This window comes from Eublepharis macularius, chromosome 4 (assembly GCF_028583425.1).
Source record: "Eublepharis macularius isolate TG4126 chromosome 4, MPM_Emac_v1.0, whole genome shotgun sequence".
NCBI lineage: Eukaryota > Metazoa > Chordata > Lepidosauria > Squamata > Eublepharidae > Eublepharis > Eublepharis macularius.
In genome coordinates this window covers 82,047,378-82,071,575 of record NC_072793.1, presented here as the reverse complement: position 1 = coordinate 82,071,575, position 24,198 = coordinate 82,047,378, and the positions used below count along the sequence as shown (strand labels likewise).

General features: G+C 43.7%; 1 protein-coding gene across 1 annotated transcript in view; it reads right to left on the bottom strand.

The window, feature by feature from the left end:
- NDST1 (N-deacetylase and N-sulfotransferase 1) overlaps positions 1 to 16,314 on the bottom strand; it is a 33,703-nt gene extending 17,389 nt beyond the window's left edge. The window contains exons 1-7 of the mRNA XM_054975835.1: positions 15,793 to 16,314; positions 10,143 to 10,625; positions 7,863 to 7,950; positions 7,089 to 7,243; positions 6,222 to 6,407; positions 2,714 to 2,842; positions 1,296 to 1,478 (exon numbers count right to left, since the gene is read on the bottom strand). Of these exons, the coding sequence (XP_054831810.1) occupies positions 1,296 to 1,478; positions 2,714 to 2,842; positions 6,222 to 6,407; positions 7,089 to 7,243; positions 7,863 to 7,950; positions 10,143 to 10,625; positions 15,793 to 16,302 (1,734 nt within the window). The 5' untranslated portion in view covers positions 16,303 to 16,314. The remainder of the gene's footprint in view (positions 1 to 1,295; positions 1,479 to 2,713; positions 2,843 to 6,221; positions 6,408 to 7,088; positions 7,244 to 7,862; positions 7,951 to 10,142; positions 10,626 to 15,792) is intronic.
- Positions 16,315 to 24,198: the final 7,884 nt, after the last annotated feature.

The window sequence follows — 24,198 nt, the reverse complement described above, 5'->3', positions numbered from 1 at the left end:
AATGCTGGTAACCACTTTCTAGTACCCCAATTTCCTCTCGAAACACCAGTGCGTTCCTTCAGTCATTAACTGAATCTGAAGGTCTCCACAGGCAGTTTCCAACCACACCCAACCAGGGATCTCTTCACTCTCCAGAGCTACCTCCCTGTTTGACTGGGTAGTGAAAATCTCCTCTCCTTAAAAGATCTATCCCTTTTCTTTGGCCCAACTGGAAATTTGCACCTACATCCCAAACTTCCTTGCCAACTTTCCCCCAGTTCTTCTGTCAGTGTTAAAACTGCTATCTGTTAGAACTCCATCTGCTCCCCAACTCTCCACACTGGATTCCTCTCAGCTAGGACTGAAAAACAGACCCTCCTCTTCCGAGCTGTGTGTGTGTGTTATGTGCCATCAAGTCACATCCAATCTATGGCAACCCTATGAATGAAAGGCCTCCAAAACATCCTATCATCATTAACAGACTTGCTCAGATATTGCAAACTGGAGGACATCGCTTCTTTTATTGAGTCAAGCCATCTCATTTTAGGTCTTCCTCTTTTCCTACTGCCTTCTACTTTTCCTAGCATTATTGACTTATCCAGAGAATCTTGTCTTCTCATAATGTGACCAAAGTACGATAGCCTCGGTTTTGTCATTTTCACTTCTGGAGAGAATTCAGGTTCGATCTAGTACCCACTTATTTGTCTTTTTGGCTGACCATAGTATCCACAGAACTCTCCTCCAGCACCATATTTCAAATGAATCAATTTTCTTCCTGTTAGCTTTCTTTACAGTCCAACTTTCACATCCATACATCGTAATGGGGAATACCATTGTTTCGATTATCTTGATCTTGGTTCCCAGAGAGACATCTTTATCTTTAAGGATCTTATTTAGCTCCCTCACAGCTGCTCTTCCAAGTCTCAATCTTCTTCTGATTTCTTCATTGCAGTCTCCCTGTTGGTTGGTGATTGAGCCAAGGAATAGAAAATCTTGGACAATTTCAGCTCATGCTACCCAATCAGATTCCTTGGAGTAGTCTGTTGCTCAAAGCTCTCTGTTTCTGTGAAGGATTAACCTTTAATAGTCCTGCAGGTAGGTGTACAGCCAAGCTTTTTAAGATGTGCAATCCACCACACTCAGCTTTATCACTGCTGCACTGGATGCTTTGGATTCAAATTCTGATGGATCCGTGCATAAAAGCTATTTTGGTTTAGTTTCCAGAAGAACCATTAAAAATCCCAGTAGAATAACACATTAGACATATACTTGAGTTGTTTGGCTGTGTAAGCCCACAAAAGGAGTTAAATATATACCTGCCATAGAGGGTCTTTCTCCTCCGAGAATATCTGGAAATACTTCTGTGCCAGTTGCACAGGTGGCAGTGTCTGCAATTTCAAGTTAGTCCAGGAGTTGAGGAAGCGGACCAGGTGTCTAAAGGTGTACAAACCCAGGCGGTCATTGCCATAATTGGAAAGATGAGTCATGAAGATACTGATCTTGAGGGGGAGAGAAAAAGAGGGGATATGAAACTAGAATTGATCAGTGTATTTAGTCAAAACAGTATTATACCACTGATTATATTTATTAATATGCTCTAGTACACTGAATTATAACACTGAACCAGAGGAGGTTTGACAAGGTAGGGACTGAATTCTCTGCAGTGACTCATGAACTAGTAGAAAAACACAAGCCCCACCTTGCTGCATCAAAGTCCCATCCACTGTCATCAGTGACAGACTGGATGCTCCAAGGTAACTTACAAAACCAGACATGGCGGAAATGGTCATAACCCAATTGGTCTCCAACATCTGATAAAAAGGTAAATTATCTCTAAATACGAAGGTTCCATTTTTGTCTACCATCTCAGCACCAAAAAAAGAGATATTCACCATCATTACCCTTCTTTTCATTTATGCAACTAAGAACAACACAGATGAAAGCTATCAAACTCTAAAGACATCTAAGTTGGTGAATCCAAGATATATTATGGCAGTGAGCACTGAAGGTTAATTATGCATTGTGTACAACAGAACTTTTCACCATATGTTCCAAATTTGCTGCCAAATGTGATATCACTTGAGGCACCACCCTCCAATCCAAGTCCTTCTCCACAGTGTTTATAGTTTTTTCAGACTCATATTTCTCCTTATTAGCTTTTTCTTAAGTAAAATGGGAACTACTTTAAAAATCCTTTAGCTACCTCCATACCACCTAATAACCCTTTTCCAGACTGACACTTACCCAACAACCTGGCACAAGCAGAGAGGGAAAGTAAATATAGTATTATCACAGTGGAGGCACACTTATGACTCGAGGGACAGTTTAACGAAATCAGAATCAAAATGGTTCAAAACATACAAAATATGTCTGAAAACTCTGGCCAATATAATTGCAGCGAGGTTTACTTTAAAGTTAAGCTTGGCTAATCAGCATATCCATGGACCCTCTCTTTAAGAGAAAGGACACGCAATTCAGGTTAAAATGCAAAGCACTTCTCTCCCATTTTACAACCTATCTCAAGTCATAACAACATGGAAACAACCTGAAGGGCCTAGAAAACTGGAAAAGGGACCAATACCAGGCGTTTGTTCCCTCTCTGAATGAAAAGTCTGGAAAACAGTCACATTGGCAACATTTCTACCTCTTTCAGGCCTTCCCTAGACCATAATCGAGGATGCTCTACAAGCTGAAAGGGTGGGGGGCTCCCATTTATCCTTCAACAAGCACTCACAGGGTTAAGCAGGACTGTCAGAAAAAGCTCGCCTCCATTGATGATCTTATCCAGTTCACTGGAGCCACCTGGATATTCATTATAGAATATGGTGTGTGTGAACAAGCCACATGTCTGCCGTGGGAGAACCTGTCGAAAGATGGAAAAGGAAACATAATGCTGTAAAAGGATTAAAGAGAGAAGAGATCAACCCATTCCTATTCTCCTTACAAATTCTTGGCATTTCTGCCAAGTCAGCATTCTAAGAGATCCTTTCACACACAGATTGTTTACCCAATACACACAAAGCCCTTCAAATGGTCGTTTGACACTGCATATTGATTGTATAGCCAGCAGGAAAAACCTTTTCCTAGAGCACACAGTCCGGGGAATTCCATCCCATGACAGAAGCAACAGGTTTCCATCAAGGCCCTTTTTATCAGAGTTTTCAGAAAACTTCAAAAAGCACTGACTATACTGCTAGGCATTTGGGAGGCAGTGCTGTGGTGCTTATGCTGCAAATAACCTTTTAAACTGTGTTTTATTGAGTTGATTTTGTTTTAGACACAAGCTGTATGATGATTTTTAAAACAAACAGTGGGTTGCCTAGAGACCTTTGAAACCATGTGAGGAGGTTATAAATTTGAAAGTAAATAAACTTCCACAGTCACCTGTCTGAGAAGCAGAAAGCTCTTTAGTTTTTCCTGAAGCGCCTTTCCTGCTTCTACTGATGTTCTCAGTAATACAAGCTTTTAGTTACTTTTTCATTGCACACATACTTCTCAACCCGATTCTAAGACTAATTGACACTTCTCCACTCCTGGTTTGGTTAATTTTTATAGCACTAAGGGACCACAGACTTCATCTCCATATTGCCTTACACAGGGGTCATTTCATAGAAAAAGAACTGCAGAAACTCATTAGAATAACTCATTATTTATTTTATTATTATTTTATTTTATTGTATTTATATTCCGCCCTCCCCGCAAGCAGGCTCAGGGTGGATAACAACATTAAAACATTTCATATAAAACATTTAAAACATTGTACAAAGATATTAAAATAGCAGCACTCTTTTCTTGATGGCAGCAATACCGTTGATTACAAAAAGTGCAACAGTGCACTTTTTGTAATCAACAAAAGGGGAGTAGGTGTTGTATCATCCAGCCAGTGGAGGCCCAGCCTCAGCCATAAGCCTGGCGGAACAACTCTGTCTTACAGGCCCGGTGGAAAGATAGTAAATCCTGCTGGGCCCTGGTATTAACATTAACATATGCTACACCCCTTGATTGGGCAAAAATGGCCAGGATTCAGCTGCTGCCAGATGGGGGAGTGTTCCCCCACCTGGCAGTTGCCCTATCAGGCCCTTTTTGCCCCCAATCCAGGCCCAAAATGGCTCAAAATGGATATTTTGGGCACGTTTTGGCTTGCATCAGGCCCAAAATGGCCCGAATTGGGTTGCTGCCAGGCAGGGGAGGGGTCCCGCACCAGGCACCGACCCAATCCTGGCGGTTTTGGTCCTGATCCCGGCCGAAAAGGGCCCCAAATGCCCAAAAATGGCCATTTGGGCCCGGATCATGGCCAAAACAGCCTGGACCAGATCAGTGCTGGGCAGGGGAGGGTTCCCCCACCTGGCACTGACCAGATCCCAGAAGTTCTGGCCCCGATCCCGGCAGAAAATGGCCCAAATGGCCGAAAGCGGCCATTTTGAGCCTTTTGGGCCAGGATCATGGGTTAAAAGGACCGAATCTGGTCGGAGCCAAGCAGGTACTGACCCAGTCTGGGTCCCTTTGGCCCCAATCCGGGCCAAAATGGGCCCAAAATGGCTGGTTTTGGCCCCAATCCAGGCCATTTCTGCCTAAATCCAGGCCAAAATGGCCCAAAATGGCCACCAATGGCCGGGATCACATCAGTGCTGGGCAGGGGATGCTTCCCCCGCCCAGCACTGACCCGATCTGGGCCAAAAATGGCTGCTTTTGACCCATTTCGGACAGGATTGGGGCCGAAATGGCCAGGACCAGTTTGGTGCCGGATGGGGGAGGCTACCCCTGTCTGGCACCGACCCGATCTTGGCTGTTTCGGCCCTGATCCGGTCCGTTTCAGCACTTCTCCAGGCCAAAATGGGTCCAAAATGGCCATTTTAGGCCCGTTGTGGCCAGAATCGGGGCCAAAACGGCCGGGATCGGGTCAGTTCCGGGTGGGGGATGCTTCCCCCTCCTGGCATCGACCCAATCCAGGCTGTTTTGGCCCCGATTGTGGCCGTTTTGACCCCAATTGAGGCCTAAACGGCCCAAAATGTTTTACAGTCAGGTGGGTGGGGCCACCTGACTTGGGGGAACTACCAGAATGGTGTTCCGGTGCGTTCCCCCTCAAAATGAGCCCTGGCCTTACATATTATCTGTTGCTTCAAATATGTACACCTATGTACCACCTGTGTTCCATGTTGTCTAATGTCAGTCCCAGAATTGATTATGTTCTGTTTCAGTATTTTTTCTACTCTATATTGGATTCTTGCTAATGCTATGTCTTTCAAACTTGTGTCTGTTTACCCTATGGCATTGTTTGTGGAAACGTCCTTGATACTGCATTGAAATGTACTTGATACTGATTGTACTCATCTCATACTGTGTAATCCTTCTCGAGTCTCAGTGAGAAAGGCGGACTATAAATGACATAAATAAAATAAATAAATAAAACACAGTCCAATGCTTTTTCACTGACCTAGTCTAGCTAGATTCACTCTCAGAGGAAATCTTGATTGGCTCCTTATTCACATTGCAAGCCTGTGGTGTTGCAGTGGCTAGAATCTAGGAAACCAAGGTTCTTCAATCTGCTTTAGTTACAAAGCTCATTGGGAAAGTCATTAGTTGCAGTCATACATCATGATAAAGGTGCAATGAATTTTGGTTAATCTATCCAGACATAAATAACAAATCCCAGTTTGCACATATTCCAGTTTCCTGCCCCTTCTCTGCCTCCCAGGAAAATGACATCTATGTATATTGCTTACCTCTGGTATGGTGCCAATGGATGGCCCGCATTCAGACATCACAACTAGCCATAGTTTATTTACACATCGAGGTTTCTCATAATATCCTTATGCAGCTACCATCTCTCACCCTAGCCTGCCTCAGAGATTTGTTGCAAGGCTCACACATCACTAAGAAATTGTAGTAGTAATTTTGTTCTATTTCTGTTCCTCCAAAGAGGAAATGTCTGTTTTCCCATCTCACTGGAAGGTAGAGGCAGAGTATGCAACAGAAATCTCTAAGATTTAGCTACATCTGTATGAAAGCCATACAACATAGTTCTGGAATAACAGTACCACATACTAAACTCATACTGGGTATCCAGAGGAGTGATATCTTCCTTTGAAGCCCTGGTGACCAGAAATTAAATCAGACTGTGTGGCCACTGTTTATCCTCCAAGAGGCTATATTAACAGATTTCGTTTGAGATTGATGGTGTACAAATAGTGGGAGGATGAAAACAAATTAACTTCAAATAAGTTGGTATTCTTTCTGCTTACCATGATTCCATTGTGGATGAACCCACGGCGGTAGCGGGCTGGCTTGAGGTGAGGATACTCTTCAGTGCTTGTTATTCTGATCCCCCAGACCTGCTTCCATGCTTCATAGAGCTGCACATGGACTGGGTACACTCCTGAATGATGAGGTGCCACAGCATATCCCATGTCAGTGGGGATGCCATGCTCCTAGAAGGAAAGAAGGCAACGCATTTCTTTGTTATATTTTTATTCTGCCCTTCCTCTAAAATGGATGAATGACAAACATCCTGGGCAAAATGTATTTTAAAAAAGCTTCTGCTCTGCTTTACACCCAAAAGGTTCTCCAAATTGTTCCTGAGCAACACTTCTGTGAGGAAATAGGGATGTCTGCTAACATATTTGGAAAACTAATGACTTAGCCTTTTACAAGGTCCCTGTGGAACAAAGAGCGTCATCAAATAATTATACCAAAAGGTTTGGTTTGGCCCATGTGGATGATTTATTGCCAGAAATGCTCTTCTGCCATTTGGCAAACCAGATAGTTTCAGGTAGGTAGCTGTGTGGGTCTGCAGTACACAGCAGGATTTCAGTCCAATGGCACTTTAGAGACCAACAAGATTTTCAGGGTATACGTTTCTGAGAGTCAAAGCTCCTTTCTTCAGATCCCTACAAAGATTAGAGAAAAAGAGAGCTTTGATTCTCAAAAGCTTATACCCTGAAAATCTTGTTGGTCTTCTTGACAAACCAGAATTATTCACTATTTAATTTTGTAGTATCAGACTTGTCATAAATAGAGGATCACAAGCCATCCACTAGCACCTTCCTCACTATTTTGGCCACTCTATCCTCCCTGCTCCCCTTCTCTACTCCCAACAGCATCTTACTCACAACAGCAAATTTCTTGTTCATGGTCATTTGCTCAGCCAGCACAGACTGGTTATGGAAAAGGTGAGGTTGCATGTGGCTCCACATATGGGGGAACCACCAGAACTCCTTCACATATGAGAGCAGCAGGTCGTCTCCCTCATCTTCTGCATCTGTACCTGCGAGGCCCAAAATATCAATATCACTAATAAGAAATTGAAGACGTCAACAAGAACAGACAAACTCTCACAGACTTAAACCACCCCACATTTTTGCCACACTGTTTTAATAAAAACTAGATGTATTGAGGCCACAGATGTTGATCAGACTTGATGAACTTTCTCCCTGCCTTTCTTATCACATACCATCACCAATAGCAGCTTAATGTCTTAAATAGTCAGCGAATTCAGATTTTACCATGGCCAAAAGATAGGACCCACAATCCTCGCACTATTTTCCCCACCTCAAACTCTTTCCACCAAGAACTATTTTTCTTGCCGGGGGGGAAATAGACATACTTTCCCCCCTACCTCGGTGTTTCCCATACAGGCAAGCAGCAGCTCCAGAAAGAGGGAGGAGATGCTGCAAAGGAGAAGAATCAAACCTCTCTCTCCCAGTGTTATGATACTATCATAAGTGCTGGTCTCCCCCTCCCCCAGGCTACTTGTAGCCTTTTAAAGAACAGCATGAGATTCTAATTATTGATCCCCCACATCACATCTAGTTTGGCCTTCAGTATTTGCACAAAAAGGGAAATCAGGTTCAAAGCACAAGAAGGCAACAAGCTCCTTTCCTTACCTGTATGGAAGAATTTCCCTGAGTAACCCAGATTGAAGGTGAAATTTGGGATGTGGATGCGCAGTTCATTCTGGGTGTCAAATAAAGCCTGCAGTGTGTGGAAAGGAGGATTTAAATCACAGAATATGCATACCACGTACACATATTCCAAAGCTGGGCACACAGTCTACAAAATCATTCCTTGTACTACACTGTTCTTTAGTCAACATGCATGTAAGGTGAAACTTGGCCTTAAACTGGTGCTGACCCCACTTGTTTGCTACAGATTATGTGTATTTTGGACCTCAGTGTGCCTAATAATCTCTTTATTTCACCAAATAAGAAGTCACATACAAAATGCTTGTTTTGTCTTATTCCTAGAAGTAGATATTTGCTTAGAAGCTATCTGACTACACCCTGTGTTTGTATAACAAAAGGCAAATTGAACAACAAGGCTGGGAGCTTCAGAAGCCTGAGGTGAATTCCTTTGGGCGGGCCAAGCTGCCCAGGCAGCCCTGACCTAGAAAGCCAGACACTTCTGAAGCTTAGCACTGCAGCTTACTGGACTGCACAATCCCATTTCTAGGCCCAGTTTTTGCCCATAGTTATGGGAATGCTGCCAGACCTTGTAGTCACTCTGTGAAATTTCTGATGATAGTATATGCTCCTGTATTCCACAAGGCAGACTGCTAACACTCTAAGTCCAGCACAATGAAAATGGATGACTGAAAAGCTAACCAGCATCCCACGGACTCCCCCAGAATTCATGAACACAAAGTCAGTGAGAGTCAGTATGGATGACACCAAGGATCCTCTTTCATGTTATACTGGTAACATGGAAGCAGCTGCAGCATGGCTCCAGCCCACATCACTAGAGTAACAGGAAGAGCCTCAAGCCGGAAGAGAGAAGCTCTGGCTGCAGCCCCATATTCAGCAAGGTGCCACTGGCACAGTGCAGGCTCTCCCTTCTTGTTACTCTGGTGCCACAGGAAGAAACAACACTGCAGGACCTCCCATGCCGACAGCACAACATGAGGAAGCCTTCGGCCCTGTTCTCCTCTTTACACTAGAAGTCACATGGCTACCATTAAAAATTACCTTGCCGGGCAACTAAAACTGTAATCCCCCCCGCCCCCCACAGAAATATGTCTTGTAGCCTCCCAGGCACACAATGAAGGCCACTGTTAACTAATAGTCCAGCATGTCAGGACTCACACATTACCTCTCCTGATACTGATGACCTAAGATGATTTGATTAAACAGAAACTGTATTGACCAACTTGCCCCGTATTAGATAAATATCGTCATCTGGAAGGTGGTTACAGAACGAGAGTGTATGTAAGCAAGCAGGCTCTTAAGCACAGTTTTTCATCAGGCACAGAAGTCACTCAAAATTTGCACAACCACTCTCCTGGGGAGAGATGGGGCTTTGTTCAAGGAGCAGCTGACACTTCATGCTTTGATCACTACACACTATCACACCGCACTGACTATCTAGCATGTTCAGTAACAATCTCTACTTTCAATAAGGTAGGCTGTTGCATGTTTGCCTACTGGCTGCCTTACAAGTATTCTATGGTCCTAATTAAAAGTGGAGGCAGATGTATATGCTTAAGTAACCAAATGCATACAAACATTTATTTACTGGCTAAAACATGCTCAAGGCTTAAGCTTGCTCAGAGTTAACAGGATTACCAAGAAGTTAGACTGATGTTAACTGAGCACTTGCTGTTCTTGAATGCCAGTTAAACATCTCCATTTTTAGAACATGAGTGTTCTTTTAGTACATCATGAGAAACAGAATCTTTTTATCCAACAATACATTGCACATGTACTTTATTCATTCTTAATCCAAGATATTATATGATCTAATTTAACTACAAAGAAATTGTACATTTCTACTTGTACAATTATTTGTGGTAATGCTAATTCAGGTATTTGCAATCGGATGCTGTAAGCTGTTAGTTGAGAACACTAAGTTTTTGAAAAGATAACGTCTCCAGATAAATGTTTCATGAGTATGAGATTACCGGGTTATACAGTCTGCAGTTTAAAGTGTCACTTTCCCCAATGTTCTATATTCTGATTCTGAGGTTGACTGAAGCATAATGAACACACTGGAAAGAATGTCTAGACCCAGGCAGCAGAATCAGCATGATGGATTCAGACCACCGCTCTAAGCCCCTCTACAAGAGATTTGCATCTCTAGCCTTTAAATGAAAAGAATCCACAGAGCAGCACATCCCATGTCTCCCCACAACCCTTCCACTAAACACAATACCTGGCCATGGCTACAATTACCTTGACATCATCCACTTTCATGCGGGTGCCTTCCTTGCCCACAAAGATATCATCAATGTCTACCAAGATGTAACGATCAAGGGGGAGGGAAAGCCTCTTGCCAGTGAGGAAAGAAACAGCATCCACAAAGACCAGTTTGTGTAGCCAGAAGTTGAGATTGTTGCCAAAGAGGACTCTCTGGATGCCATCATGGAGGCCCAGGTCCTGTACCACAGTGGTGTGGAGTGCAGCATCAATGCTCATGTGCGGGATGGATTCTGCTGACTTGGTCTTGGCTAGGAGGACAGGTTCATAGGTGGAATGATTCGACTGGAAGACGGTCCAGTCCTCCCCTGGAAGCAGCCCCTTCTCCACCTCACTGGGCCGTGTGATGTACAGCAGCGGAGATTTCGGGTTGATGCTGCAGTCCTTAAGCGCAAGGTTGGAGTGGAGAAAGAGAGGGAAGCCTTTCAGCTGAGCGCTCAGTAAGCTGTTCTCATTGGCCTGCAGAAGATTACATAAACTAAGTGAGAGCTTGGACAGAAATCTGAGGCAGCCATTACAACAAGTACAATGAAACTGACAGGTTAGAATATACCATAATGTGATAAAAGCATGTTGTAGTGTTGAGTGCATAGTATCTCAGAAGAACAGAGCGTCATCACACAAACATGAAACAAGAATGGCCTTTCTGAATCAAACCACAACCCATATTTTCCAACACTATTTCCAGCAGTGACCAGCAAAATACCCTAGAGAAGTTCATAAGCAGAATGTGATGGCAGTAGACCTCTCCTCTGTTTATCCTCAGCACCTTAAATCCATATGCAGGATGCTGCCTATTTACATGGAGGTTCCATTCAGTTAATCACAGTTAATAGCAGAGAACAGATCCACCCTTCATGCAAACACATCTAATCCTTTTTTAAAAGCTATCTAAACCAACAGCTATCACTGTATCTTGTGATAATGGACTCCAGAAGTTACTTCTGAAGCAAAGCGCTTTTTCAGGTTGTCAGAACCTATGTCAGAACAAACTTATATCCAACGGGGCTAGATCTAGAAGAAAAATTAGATATGTTCAAGTGATAGAGATGTTTCTACATTTGGAAAGTGACATATCCTAGCAATATCCTATTATATAAAAGGCAAGCCATATTGGTGACGACTCACTTGTTATCCCCACGCAGGCACACTTGCACGCCCCTCCCTGGGGATAAAAAGTGAATCATCAGCAACACGGCTTGCCTTGGAGGTGGAAAAGGCAGTGTGACGGTGCCACTGCTGCAGAGTCTTGGGAGGGCCACATCAGCCCCCCACACACCCTCTCTCACCTGGCCAGCAGGGGAAAAGACAGGGGAATGCGCCACCCAGGGCTCCCACACACTGCAGTAGGCCAATTTTGGTCCAAAACGGGCCCAATTCAGCCCACTGCAGAGGAGCACTCCAGAGCCCCTTGCACCACCCCGGCAGGATTCCCGGGCTCTGCAGCAAACTGATTTGAGCTGAATCAGGGCTGAATTGGCCTGCTGCGGAGTGTGGGGGCACTCCAGGGCCCCTTGCACCACCCCAGCAGCGTTCCTGGGCTCTGTCTGGAAGTGACGTCATCGTGTAGCCCAGGAGCATGCACAAGTACAACCCACAGGTGAGTGCCAGGTCTTCCGCCCAGAGGGTAAGGGACCCTGACAACCCTATGCCTGCGCCAGGCCTCTCAGGAGCCGTAGAGGTGGCAGGAAGTCCCAGTGTGGTAGTGCAGCGTGGCCCTCCCAAGGTCCCACAGCAGCCACTGAGGCAGTGGAGAGGCCTGGCACAGCAGCACAGCCCTCCCAAGGCCCCGCAGCAGGGGTCTGCCAAATCTGTTTTCTAGAGCCCGTTGTATTTTTCCACACAACAGGCTTTGTTCCTAGTGAAACATAACAGCCTCTCAGAGTACGGTATTTCTTATATTTTTGTAAACCAAGGACCCCCATTTTTCCTCACAGGGCAAACCAGAACACACTTTAAAGTCTCAGTTGTTGCTCTCTCTCCATGATATGGCATGTATCATACCATGGGGTATGTTGCCAATAATGATCAGCTCAAGGGAGATATAGATACCGGTGTTGCAACTCACAGTGCCAGGCTGCACTGCACCTGGAGAAAAGGTGAGCCAGTACTTTGCAGGTGCTGCCCTGCCTCATACCAAGCAGATTGGGTCTGAAGCAGAAGTCACATACTCAGTGGCTACTACTCTCTTCCAGCCTCTGCTGGGAAGCATTGCCAACCATCTTTATGGCTTGTTAACCAACATAGAAGCCATACTGAATCACTTTCAGAAACACAATTCATATATCAACGTCTAGAAGAACTGAGACTTTGGACCAATCCCAGAATAAGCAAACAACCTTCCTGCAGCGACCTTCAAATGCTTTCGTCTCCTTAACCTATCTTGTGAACATGGTTGCACAGACAAGGGTCTACTTCTCTCTGAAGCAGAAGAAATAGCCTTGGCGGTATTATTTTAGATGGTTATGGGGGGAAGGGGTCGTACATGGCTGAATGCTAAGCTAACCCTTCTCCCTGAAATGCTGGGTATTTGTATGGAAGATCATTCAACTATGGGAGCACCTCCATCCCACAGTCTTCTGAAGTAGTACAATGGAGACACACTTTTAGCAGTCAGCAAGCCCTAGGCCAAGGCTCTGATTTGCAGAGCGGTGCACACCTATTTGCACATACACAGGATTCGGCCATTTATGACCCCACCATCTGCAAGGCTCTAGAGTTTTTGTATTCAGTAGGAGGATGCAGAAAATCAGAGAGATTATTTGGTAGTATGAAGTTTCTCACTTAAACCATACCAAAAAAGCTCTCTTAGCTACCATCAGAACGTGACAATGGAAACTCATTTCACTGCACATTTCTGTATTAGAAGTACTTCAAAAGGCAGCATGACAGCAAACATGTGACAATCATGTTGAGAACCAAATCTCAAGTGTTCCTGACGTTGCATATTCATAATGTTCTAGAAAAATTACTCTACAGAATTCTAAACATCACAAAGAGCTTCCTCCAATCTGGACCTCAAGTACTATTTTGCTGGCATCAAGAACTGCCACAGAGGACAAGAATCCAGTGGCTCTGTTTTGAAAGATTATGAGGCCTCCATTTTACTCCAGGTCTTGGCTCAAGTTACAAAGAGCCAAGCACTAGTTGTTTAACATCTGGATGCATCCCCTCATTCCAAGGGTCCAGTTCAATGGATCTGTCCTTTATGTCAGATGTAAAACACTGTTGTTGTAGTGACCATTAACTAAAGAAAGGTGCCCTGAGACAGCCCCGGGACGATGGTCAAACTGCTACTCCTAAGCTTCTGTCCCAAAGACGTTAAGCCAGACAGTGTTGTGAAGGCAGCACAAATACTGTGTCTGAAAGCAAACAGTCGTAGTGCAGTGACCTTCCAATGCCTGATTCATTCAGTCAGTCTCCTTCACCCCTCTTGTTGTCATGGCTGCACAAACAGGTGTTAAAAGGTGCTTGCCAATCCTGCTGGTTTGTAGAAAGGGGGTGAACAAGGATAAAGATGCTCTCCACACCAACCCACAAACCCTGCTGTTAAAGCAAGCCATAGCATGCATGTGCCCACCCAGGCTGAACCCCCTGGATCAGAGAGCCTTTCTGAAACAGCTGCATAGTCAACAGCCTTTGTGGCTGGAGTCTTAAACTAAGCCTAGCAGTTTCACAGGTGATGGTATCTTCTGACTATAAATTCTGAATCCTTGATTCTATTGGAGGCTCTTGCATGCCTTCTATTTCCCAACTTATGTCAAGGGAAAGAGGGGCCATGCATAAAAGTGTTTTATTATGACACGATGCACGTTGTGCGGTCCATGTACTTTCCAACAGGACTGATCAATGTGTTCTGAGACTGATGCTGTTCAGTGAGATGAAATAATATTTTTCAAAAGTCAGCTGTCTATCCAGATATACTTTCCATACATCTGGTAGAGAATTAAAACATAACATATCAATATTGCTAAGCATCCAATCATACCTCCACCAAAGATATAATTTTTATCAGAGGACTGCAGCACAGGAGGATAGGAAGTAAAAGAGACTTCACTTTGGCATTTTAAAAGACTTAGATGATTTATTATAGCAGTAGCTCTCATATGCATGAGTCAAGCAAGCAAGGGAAATCAGAACAGAAGAGAAAAAGAAGTTTCCGTTAAAACAGCAGGACAGCACGAAATTTCAGAATAAAGCCCCATTCAGAAAGCTTAATTTCTGCTCTTGATTCTTAACCTTCTTGTCTTACAGTTTATTGCAAAAAATTGCAATATACTCAGGCAACTACAGTGAGAATTGCCTTGACCTCCACCATGTGGGAGGTCAAAATACTCTTGGATCCCTCAGAAACCACCAAAGAAAGCCAGAACAGGGTAGGGTATCAAATGCTGAGCAAAGACACTATGATGTCTGTGCCCCCCTCCAAAAAACCTTGTTTTCACACATTAACCAACTCCCCAAAGGACCATTATTACTATAGGCTATGGCAGCCAAGCCTTATCAGAAAAGGTGTAGATTTGTAAATCCACTCTTGGCATCAGTTAAAAACATGGCACTTTTACTTATCAGGTTTGGCACTGCTGAGACATCAATAGCTAGAAGTGACTATGAGGAGGTGACCAAGAAAGGCTGATATTTTCCAGAGCTCAGATCTTCCTCGGCCTAGACCTTAAAAACTGAGCAAACTAAGGGCACCTTCATACAATCTCCTGTCACAGGGTCCTGGAAAATAGATCAGGCAGAGAGACCATTTAAATAAACGGCACCGAATGTCAGAAACATCCTATCATAATAAGCCTTCAAAGCCCCATTTGTTCTCAGTATTATTGCTGTGCAGAGAGAGAAGAAACAAGACTGAAGGGATTCCCCCCACAAAAAAAAGATAAATTAAAACATCTGCAAAGGACTTTGTTGAAAAACCTGCTGTAAAAAGGTTGATTGCAAGAATGGGGTAGGAAAAACTAAAGACTTTTCTAGAAATTAGTGACTAACGATGTTTTGTACTGCATAGTTCATTATGTTGCAACTTTGGTTCAGATACAAATCTGGCATATGAATTGGCTGACCAGGTTCTAGAAGTTTCTTCGTTCTATAAGACAGATGGACATAGTGCCTTTAGCCTCTGCTCTGAGTAGTGAAACTGAGCCTAAGCTTCTTTCATTCATAAAAGCCCTCTGTCAATCCTTTAGGGGGGGGTGGAGGCTGGATTTATACAGAAAAATAAAGTGGGATTCAGGAATCAAAAAGCTGAGGTGGTGTCACTGAGAAGACTAAAGACAAAACAAATCATTTTTTAATACTTCCCCCTTTAACACATTCCCTGCAAACAGAAAATGAGCCTATCAGGGAGAAAAGATTTTAGCCTAAGCTCTTGCTTGTTCTGCAGGTTTTTAATTTACAGAGAATTTTTAATCTAGGGGAACATTCAACAAATGCCATACAGGCACCCTACTACTCCAAGTGATGCAGCCTTCTGCTGCAGGGCTAGATCAGGGCAAACCCATACCTGCCCAGAGAGAGTTCGGCTTTCTATAGCTGGATGCACCTAATACCCGTAAAGTTAACCAGCTCAGCCCCTTCCCTCCCCTGCTGCAAATGCTGTCATACAAGTCAAAATCAATACCTTGAAAAATCCAATGATTCCTACACCATACTCTACGCAGTACTTGTCCAAGAGTTCGCGGTTCCAAGCATCCAGGTTCACATACTTCAAGATGTTCTCATAGATGATCAGTGCAAAACGCCCTCGGTCCTTGTCTGTCAGCGTAGGCATGTCCCCCTTCCCCGGTGCAATCTCTGTAAGGTATTTGAAGCGACTGGATTCCAAGATGGCCACAATCTCCTGGCCCAGCTGAGAGTAAAGGCTTTCCACAAACACTAGAACCAAAGGGTCTGTACGAGAAGAATCCACCACTTTGATGGGCTTCAGTGGAAGCAAGCGTGATGGGGCAACCTTTGGTTCATCACAGTCTGGGCTGGGGATGTCCCCAGAGGGCTCCAGTCCCCTCTTCCACCCATATAAATAATATGCAGAGACAAAAACACTGAGCAGGCAAAAGGCAAACAGCAGGAACAGCACCAGCTGAGGAGATACCTGGCGGAAACTCCTCCGGAGTCTTACCAACAAAGTCATCCTTGCTTTGAAAGAGAGTTCAGATTCCTTCCCCCCCACCCACCCTGCCCCCCTCCCTCCAGGTCTTGACACAGGAAAGGCTAAGGATAATTTCACTAAGAGGCAGCTTGTACGTTGGATTGCCTCTGTGGCAGTCCATTATCCATCCTGGTCTTTTTTCATGTCACCATGGCAAATCCATTCAGAGTTCCTCTCCAAGGCAAAAATACCAGCAGCATCCCATCATCACTGTCTCACTGGGATGGGAATTTGACAGTCTGAGGTGTCTGGAACATCGCTCAACAAGTAGGGATGCATGGTTGTTTCTTGGCCGTGCGATCAGAGGCACGGTTCTGCAAAACAAACACAGGAAAAGGAAGAATAAGCCAAGCTGCTGCATGAAGAACCCAAATCAAGAGATGCCTGAGCAAGGTTACCCTCCCTAATACAAATTTGTATGCAAATGCTAATGCAATACCATTTTCTTCATTATAAGAAGAGAGAACCCCCTCTGTGTTTTAGAACTCAAGCTTGACTGGAAGACATACACTCTGGGTGCTCGAGGAAAATTAACTTGAACATGTTCAGATGCTCCTCCCTCCTTTATTAATACTTCACATATACCAATGGCAATAGAACTGTGCTCTCATTTTGACGCACAAGAACTATATTAATTACAGTGATTATTTGAAGGGGAGAAAAGGGGAGATAAAGACTCAAATGTGACACAAGGCTGTATTTTGAGGGAACATTTTGGCCACAGCATTAAATGGGCTGTTTGAATATTTTGAGTTCAAAGATACAGTTTCAAGATGCAGCTGTAGCTCAAATCATGCCCCCCGCCCAGTGCCAACTGTCCACAAGAAGCATTTGCAGTATCCTGGATTCTTTTCAGACTCACATATGAGACACGGGAACTGGAGAAAGCGGTTAGGAAGTTCAAGAGGTGTGTGTGCATGTGCTTATATAAGGGATGTGCCATTTGTGAATGTGTGTTAGAAGCATCATACATTTTCATTACGCTTGTTATCATGGGCATTTGTATTCATTCTCACTGGTTTCAACTGGGAAACACCACTGCAGCACCAGTATCAGAAGGCGGCAGCAGAGGCACTGGGGCTGCTATCCCAGCACTTCAGTGCTGCTGAATGGCCGGCAGTGCCTGCCATGGACCTAGACACCGCTAGCCATTCAGAAGCTATGAGCCACAGCACTAAGGCCCCAGCGTCTCCCTGTCCCCTGGTCCATAACGGCTGCCGGATGATCCTCGCTGCAGCAAAAATTGGGAGTGGTTGTTAATGGCTCAGCAGCAAAGAGCAATTGTGTCTATCAATATTCTCCTCCTTTTTCGTTGCCCTACTAAACATAACACATGCACATTAATTATCAAATAACTACACATCCCAAATATACCTCACTGGATCTTATGGCTGTGCCCTCAGTCTTCACAAGGCAGACTCTGTATGACAGATGGGCTTCAACCCTCACATTAATTTGCCTTCAAAGAAAACCAGAAATTTAGGTTTGCGATCCTGGTGTGTCAGCCAAAAGACCAGCTGGCATACAGTCTAAAGAGCTAAACATCCAACAGGAACAGGGAGGGGCCAGAGTTTGTTTTTCCAGTTTAGTTGTTCCATCCCAGCATAGCTTTGAGGAAGCCGCCAGTCTCTGCACCTGCTTCAGCTTAGTGCCAATCATTTGCCCAATATGCCCCAAGAAACTTTTAATACTCAATAGTTTGATGGCACAAAGGACTCTAAGAATACAGCTGAGAAAGCTTTGTACACTGAGAAAGCTTTGTATACTGAGAAAGAGGGAAGGAAACAATTGCCCCAGCTTTATCATTTTTTAAAAAACCATGAAACAGCCCTTTTCATTTACACTGGGGAGGTGGCTGCTGAAACAGGCATATTCAAAAGGCCACAGCCCAAAGAAGGAAATCCTCCCAATTAAAGTGACAACCTCTGTTCCTAGCCACCTTTCCCTTGCAACACCTACAAGGCTACCAGTTCAGAAAAGCCAGCCTCACAAAAGCAAACAAAGCAACCCTGGGAAAGAGTGAAACCAACTTTGCCTTTAGAATAACAGGAGAGCATCTCAGGCCACCACCCTCTACAAACCAAGCTGCAATACAAGTGATAAAGATTTTTGCACCTCATAGATCTCAAGATAATGAGGTACAACAGCACACACTCTTGCATTTGACACTAAGGTCATGCAAGAGCCCAATACACATTGGGTATGCTCCACACTGCAACTCCTTTTTAGACCACCTGCCTTGCAGGCAGGGTTGATTATAGAACCAGTACAGAGGACAGAGTTTGCTGCTTATTAGCATGGGATTGTGCACAGACACAAGGAGTTTGGATTCTCCATTTCTAAAAATGCTGGAATGGGCAAAGTGACAGCATATGCCCGCACCCCCACCCCCACCCGGAAACAGGCTTTCAAAGTTTACAATTAGTTTATGGAGTTCATTTGTTTAAAGGAACAATCCCATGCCAAGTTCTGCATTGTATTAAATCTGGAAGTTATTAATATAATATGTTTCAAAATGATTTTATCACCAAGATCGTACTTCAACAGTTATGCTGTTACCTTTTCCTGCTTATGCTTTTAGATCACATGTGGAGAAGCATCTGGAACTTGCAGCAATGCATGTCAGAGACAAGCATCTGTTAAAACTCCCAAAAACATGCTCCAGGCATGTTTGGACTTGCACCCAAGCATTCAACTGCTACAAGGCCATTTCAGTCTGGTTCCCTCCTTTTACAGGCATATTTTTAAAGAGAAGCCGCCCTTATGCTTCAAGCTAAACTTCAGATTTTAGAATCCCCCTCAGCCCAAATCTTAGGAAATTCTCTATTACACAGAACAAGCGTGATGCATACATTGTGCCTCCATAGCAGCACTGTAAGCTCCCTAATGATCCCTTCCAGCACAGGGATACCCAGGAGGGTCTACCAATATGGTTGCCAAGTCACTAATGGAGGCCAGCAGTTTGATTCCATCAACCTGCAGAAAAGGCCTCTAAAAGGAAAATTAATCCAGGCAACCAGTTTGATTCATTTTTAAAATGGCTGTGGTCTGTACCTTGTTACAGGACACAGCATTAGCATCGTAGGTTGGAGAGGTTAAGAAAAACCATCCATGTTCCACCCACTGCTCCTCTTTTGTGAAGTTCTTTGTATCTATAATATATTCAAGAGAGAGGCACTTAATCTATAAAGCAAGAAACAAAGTAACAGATGGTTACAAAAGCAATGGTTGGCTACCAGTATGGATGCTCAGGGATGCTCCAAGAGCTTCACTGTATGCTCGTAAAGACAACTCTGAATCTCCAGTTACAGCAGAATGCTGCAGCCGAGTTACTGTCAGACAGCAGGTGGGACATACGGGTCACATCCATTTTAAAGACACTCCGTTGGAGCCAATCAACTACTGAGTTCAGTTCAAGGTTATGGTTTTCCTGTACAAAGCACCAAAAGGCCTTGGACTCACACGTGCAGCACCACCTCTCTTGCTATGCTCTGCTGTGACAGCTTCACCTGTCAGGACAAGGCTTTCTCAAGGTGCCATCTTGTGGGACTGCTGTAAGGAAATGGTTCAGAGGGAGGCGCTGGCAAAGGGATGGCGACTTCTGACTATACTACTGTCTTCTGTCTTCTGCTGTAATAACACTCCTGCTGGATAGTTTCTCCACGTCAACAGGTCATGTCAAGTTGCTTATGTTTGTTTCAGTATTGTTTCAGTTCTGTACTGGATTTCTGCTTATTTCAAATTCTTATTGTATTGTCTCTCGAATGTATCATTTATTGAGTGTCCCATTCAATTACACTTTGTCAGTTGCAGGCTACTACAATAATTACTGCAGGCATCACTGGCTTTTACTGCTTTATTTTTACCTTGTAATCCATCCATAAATGGTTTCTTGTTGGCATTGTTATCTATTTCTAGTTCTATTGCTGACTCAATAAAGGAAGCCACATCCTCCAGTTTGCAAGATCTAAGCAAGTTTTGGAGGTTGTTAATTCATAGGATCGTCATAAGATGGAAACGATTTAATGGCACATAACACACACGCGCAGTCCTATTGCATTGTTCAGGATATGTCTTATCCTGTCTGATTGCACTGTTTATATCCTGCAATCTGCCTTGAGTCTACCTGAGAAAGGTAGACTATAAATACAGTAAATAAATGGGAAAAAATGTCCAAACACTCCCACTGTAAACAACTCTACTAAAACATGCAAGACAAAACAGAGGATGACACTTAAGTCAACTGGAAAACAACGTGCGGCACAACAGTAAAGGAGGAACTGTTTAACATCATGAGTTTCAGGTTTTCTATCAATCACACTCCCCTCCTCATGAAATGCCTGGAAGATCTGTAAACAACCATGCAAAGTAAGAAGAGTACAGGCCATCTGTTTGCTTCAAAGACAGCTGGACTGGAATTCAGTGAACTTTGCATAAATAAAATACTGTCCCTGAGTATTCCACACAAGATCTCCAAGAATCAATCATTTCACATTCTTCTTCGATTTCTATTTTTAAATAGAAATCAGTTATGCACATGTACAAGCCCAAGTGATGTGGCAAATAGTGACTGCCTGCCATAATTCAGTATCTGTTCTCTTATTACTTGCAAGCCTATACTCCTGAATGTTCTTCTCTCCGTGCTTCAAACTCAGTTCTGCCGCATGCAAATCAAAAGTTGCCCAGTGACAGCTGGAAGGACAGACATCTAGGTCACCAGCAGCACCCTCTGGACTGAAGCACTGGAGCAGCCAACAGCTTACTGCTTTTGACTTTCACACCTTAGCAGGTGGAGCACAGCTATTAATAGACTCCAACATGAATCACTAACAATTCAGAGAAGGATTTTCTAAAGGCCACAACAGAGAATCTCCCAGCTGCAACAAGCCCTTGGGTCCCCTACTAAATCATAGTTCTGAGGCTGCTAGCCAGAGCTGACTCTGACTTTTCTGCCACTTTTCAGCACGTCAACCTATTTGCAGTCATGCTGAGCGATAGTTTGCTCCCCTATCCATATGTGCAGTAAAGGATCAAGTGCCCTTCCTTAAATTGCCTCTAGTGCAAGATGCTGCAAGGAGACGACTGAAAGGTAGCACTTGCTCAAAAAGAAAAAGTAGTGGGGTTAATGGATGCCTGTTAAGAAGTAGCCTAGATTATACTTGGCCGAATCCAGTCATTTGTGACTCTACCTAGAAGAAGAAGGTGCCGTAAAGTCACAAGCAACTCATGGTGACCCCACGCATGGGGCGTTCCAAACAAGAGATGGGGAGAGGTGGTTTGCCATTCATTGCTTTCCTCCACATAGGTAAAGGTAGTCCCCTGTGCAGCTTACCACTCTGCGCCACAGGGCTCTATTTTCTCCATATAGCGACCTCAGTATTCCTTGGTGGTCTCCCATCCAAGTACTGACTGTGGCCAAACCTGCTGATCTCCCAGGTTCTGATAAGCCCAGGTTAAACTAGGCTATTCAGGTTGCCACACACCACACATGCCACAGGCACCCAACAAATCTAATTTCAAGAGGTCAAATTTTACCTTTGCAGCCTTCCCGAGACTCATTGCTTCCCAAGACTCACTGCTAGGATAAGAGAAAAGCCTGGTACAGTGGTACAAATGTCTGGCTTGAATCTGAGAGAACCAGGTTCAAATCACCATGCTGCTATGGAAGACTGCTGGGAGACTTTGGGCCAGTCACTTTCTCAGCCCAACCTACCTCACAGGGTTGTAATGAGGATAAAATGGAAGAGGAGAGAATGATGATGCCAGTCGGAAAGCTAGGGAATCTGTACCGGATAAATCAAATAACCTGAACTCTTCAAACTTCTTTGTTTTCTTTTTCATAGCAATTCCTACTGTGTCTCCAAGGGGAGGAAGACTGCCATTTCCCCTTATATCTATGCACAAATGTAAGACAACAATATTCTCAAAAAAATACCAATGCCACCACAAAATGTCTGTACTACAGACAGTGAACATGATTTCTGACATATGACAAAGACAACCATTTGGGTCGATTAGCAGAGATGGAGGCTCTATGCAGTATCAAATTAGACGCAGAGATTTGTATAAAACGGTAACGATCCTGTTTTAAAAAGCAGCAAGCATCACCCATCCCTTTCCAGTGAAATGCCTAAGCAGTTGGGTGAGATAACCATGGTAGGCAAAGCCTGTAGCATCAGGCCAGCCAGCAGCAACTTCCCTGCCAACACGGCAGAACGACCAAGACCAAGAGCACTGGAATCAAGAAAAGCAGGTGAACAGAGAGGTCAGGAGGAAGAGAAACTGTAGAGTCATCAGAAAGTAGTCTCAGTGCCATTCATGGACTTCGTACTGATAAACCCTTTGCTTTGTTTTAAATACTTCAAATCTTACCATCCAAGTCAATCCACTGTACAGGATTATGTAATTAAGTTTTTTTCAGGATTTTTTTCATCTAGTATATACTTAAGTTGAAAGCTCTAATTAAATACACCTGCCCTAAAACATTGAGTTCTATAAGATTGCTTCATAAATTAGCCAAAAGTGGAGTAAAACCACCACTACCCTACTGTGGCCAGCTCGCTCTTTTTCTGAGTGGCTACCATGTTTGGTGGTTTTATTCTCTCTTCCCTGCAGCCAGCTTGCTCTCGTCCCAGAATCTGTCTAGGTGCTAACACAGATTGACCACGTATGTATCCGGTAGCATCTCATCTGTCCGTTTTCCTCCCTCTCTGTTTGTTGGGGGGCAGGAATGTGTAAGCGACCATTTTACGATTCTGTATATATACTTATTTTAATTGGTGAATTTTATTGTAGATAATGATTGATTGTGAAATTGTATTTTATTATTGTTGTACCCTGTCCTGAGCCCACTTGTGGGGAAGGCGGGTTAAATATTGAATAAACTAAAACTAAGCTAAACTGGGATAGGAGTTTAGAATCCACAAAGAAGGGTGGGGGATTGTTGGAGATGACAGGCCTTTACTTCCATCCCTGGCACAAGGCTCACGGCCTACCCATCCTTCACCTCCTCTGGTGATAGTAGTTTCAAGGTGTGAACTACCTGCCAAATGTTATCCCTACCAGTCTGCGGCCTTGCAGATTTTCCAGGGAAATGGGGTGGATGTCACATTGGGAAACAGTGCTCAGAAGGGCCACAAGTAGCTCCCAGGCCTCCCAAGTAGTTAGGGACAGAAGTGAGGACTAAAATTAGTCAGACACATTGAGTGGAAAACGTAAAAAACAGGAAGGATGGACATCTCTCTCCCACTCCCTCTTCTTCCCCTTTGCCTCAGGGACAAACACGTCACACCACAAGATGTCCAAAAAAAAATCACAACCTTATTGCTCCTTGAGAACTTTGTTCAAACATTGTGACAACAGGACTGCAAAGGACTGTACTCTTGGGTACTAACAGATATCTGCTGTACAGTCTCAAGGACTAGATCAGCATTAAAAACAAACTTATTTAGGGAAGAGACCATATCTGTCACCAAATTGTACTTCAATTTTTACTCAAATGAACATTTGCAGTAGACTTCATTAAGAAACACATACACACAGCTTTTAAGATCAGGACTTTAAGTATGACTAATATAGGCAAATGAAATAAAACAGTCTGCTTTGATACTTTTAAATCTATTGATGCAAATCCAGTTTAATGTCCACAATAGTAATATACAGACAACAGATTTTGAATCCATCCACCCACCTCAAGTTCATGAAATAACAGTAAGAATATACTAGCCTGCTCTTTGAACTTTTGCAACTGGCAAACTGGAGAATATGAATTAACATTTGCATTCAAATTTCTCTTTGGATACTCATTTCAATTTCGGCCTATCGATGGATTTCAGAAAAGATCAGAAGCATCAGATAAATGAATAAAATTTTACAGGG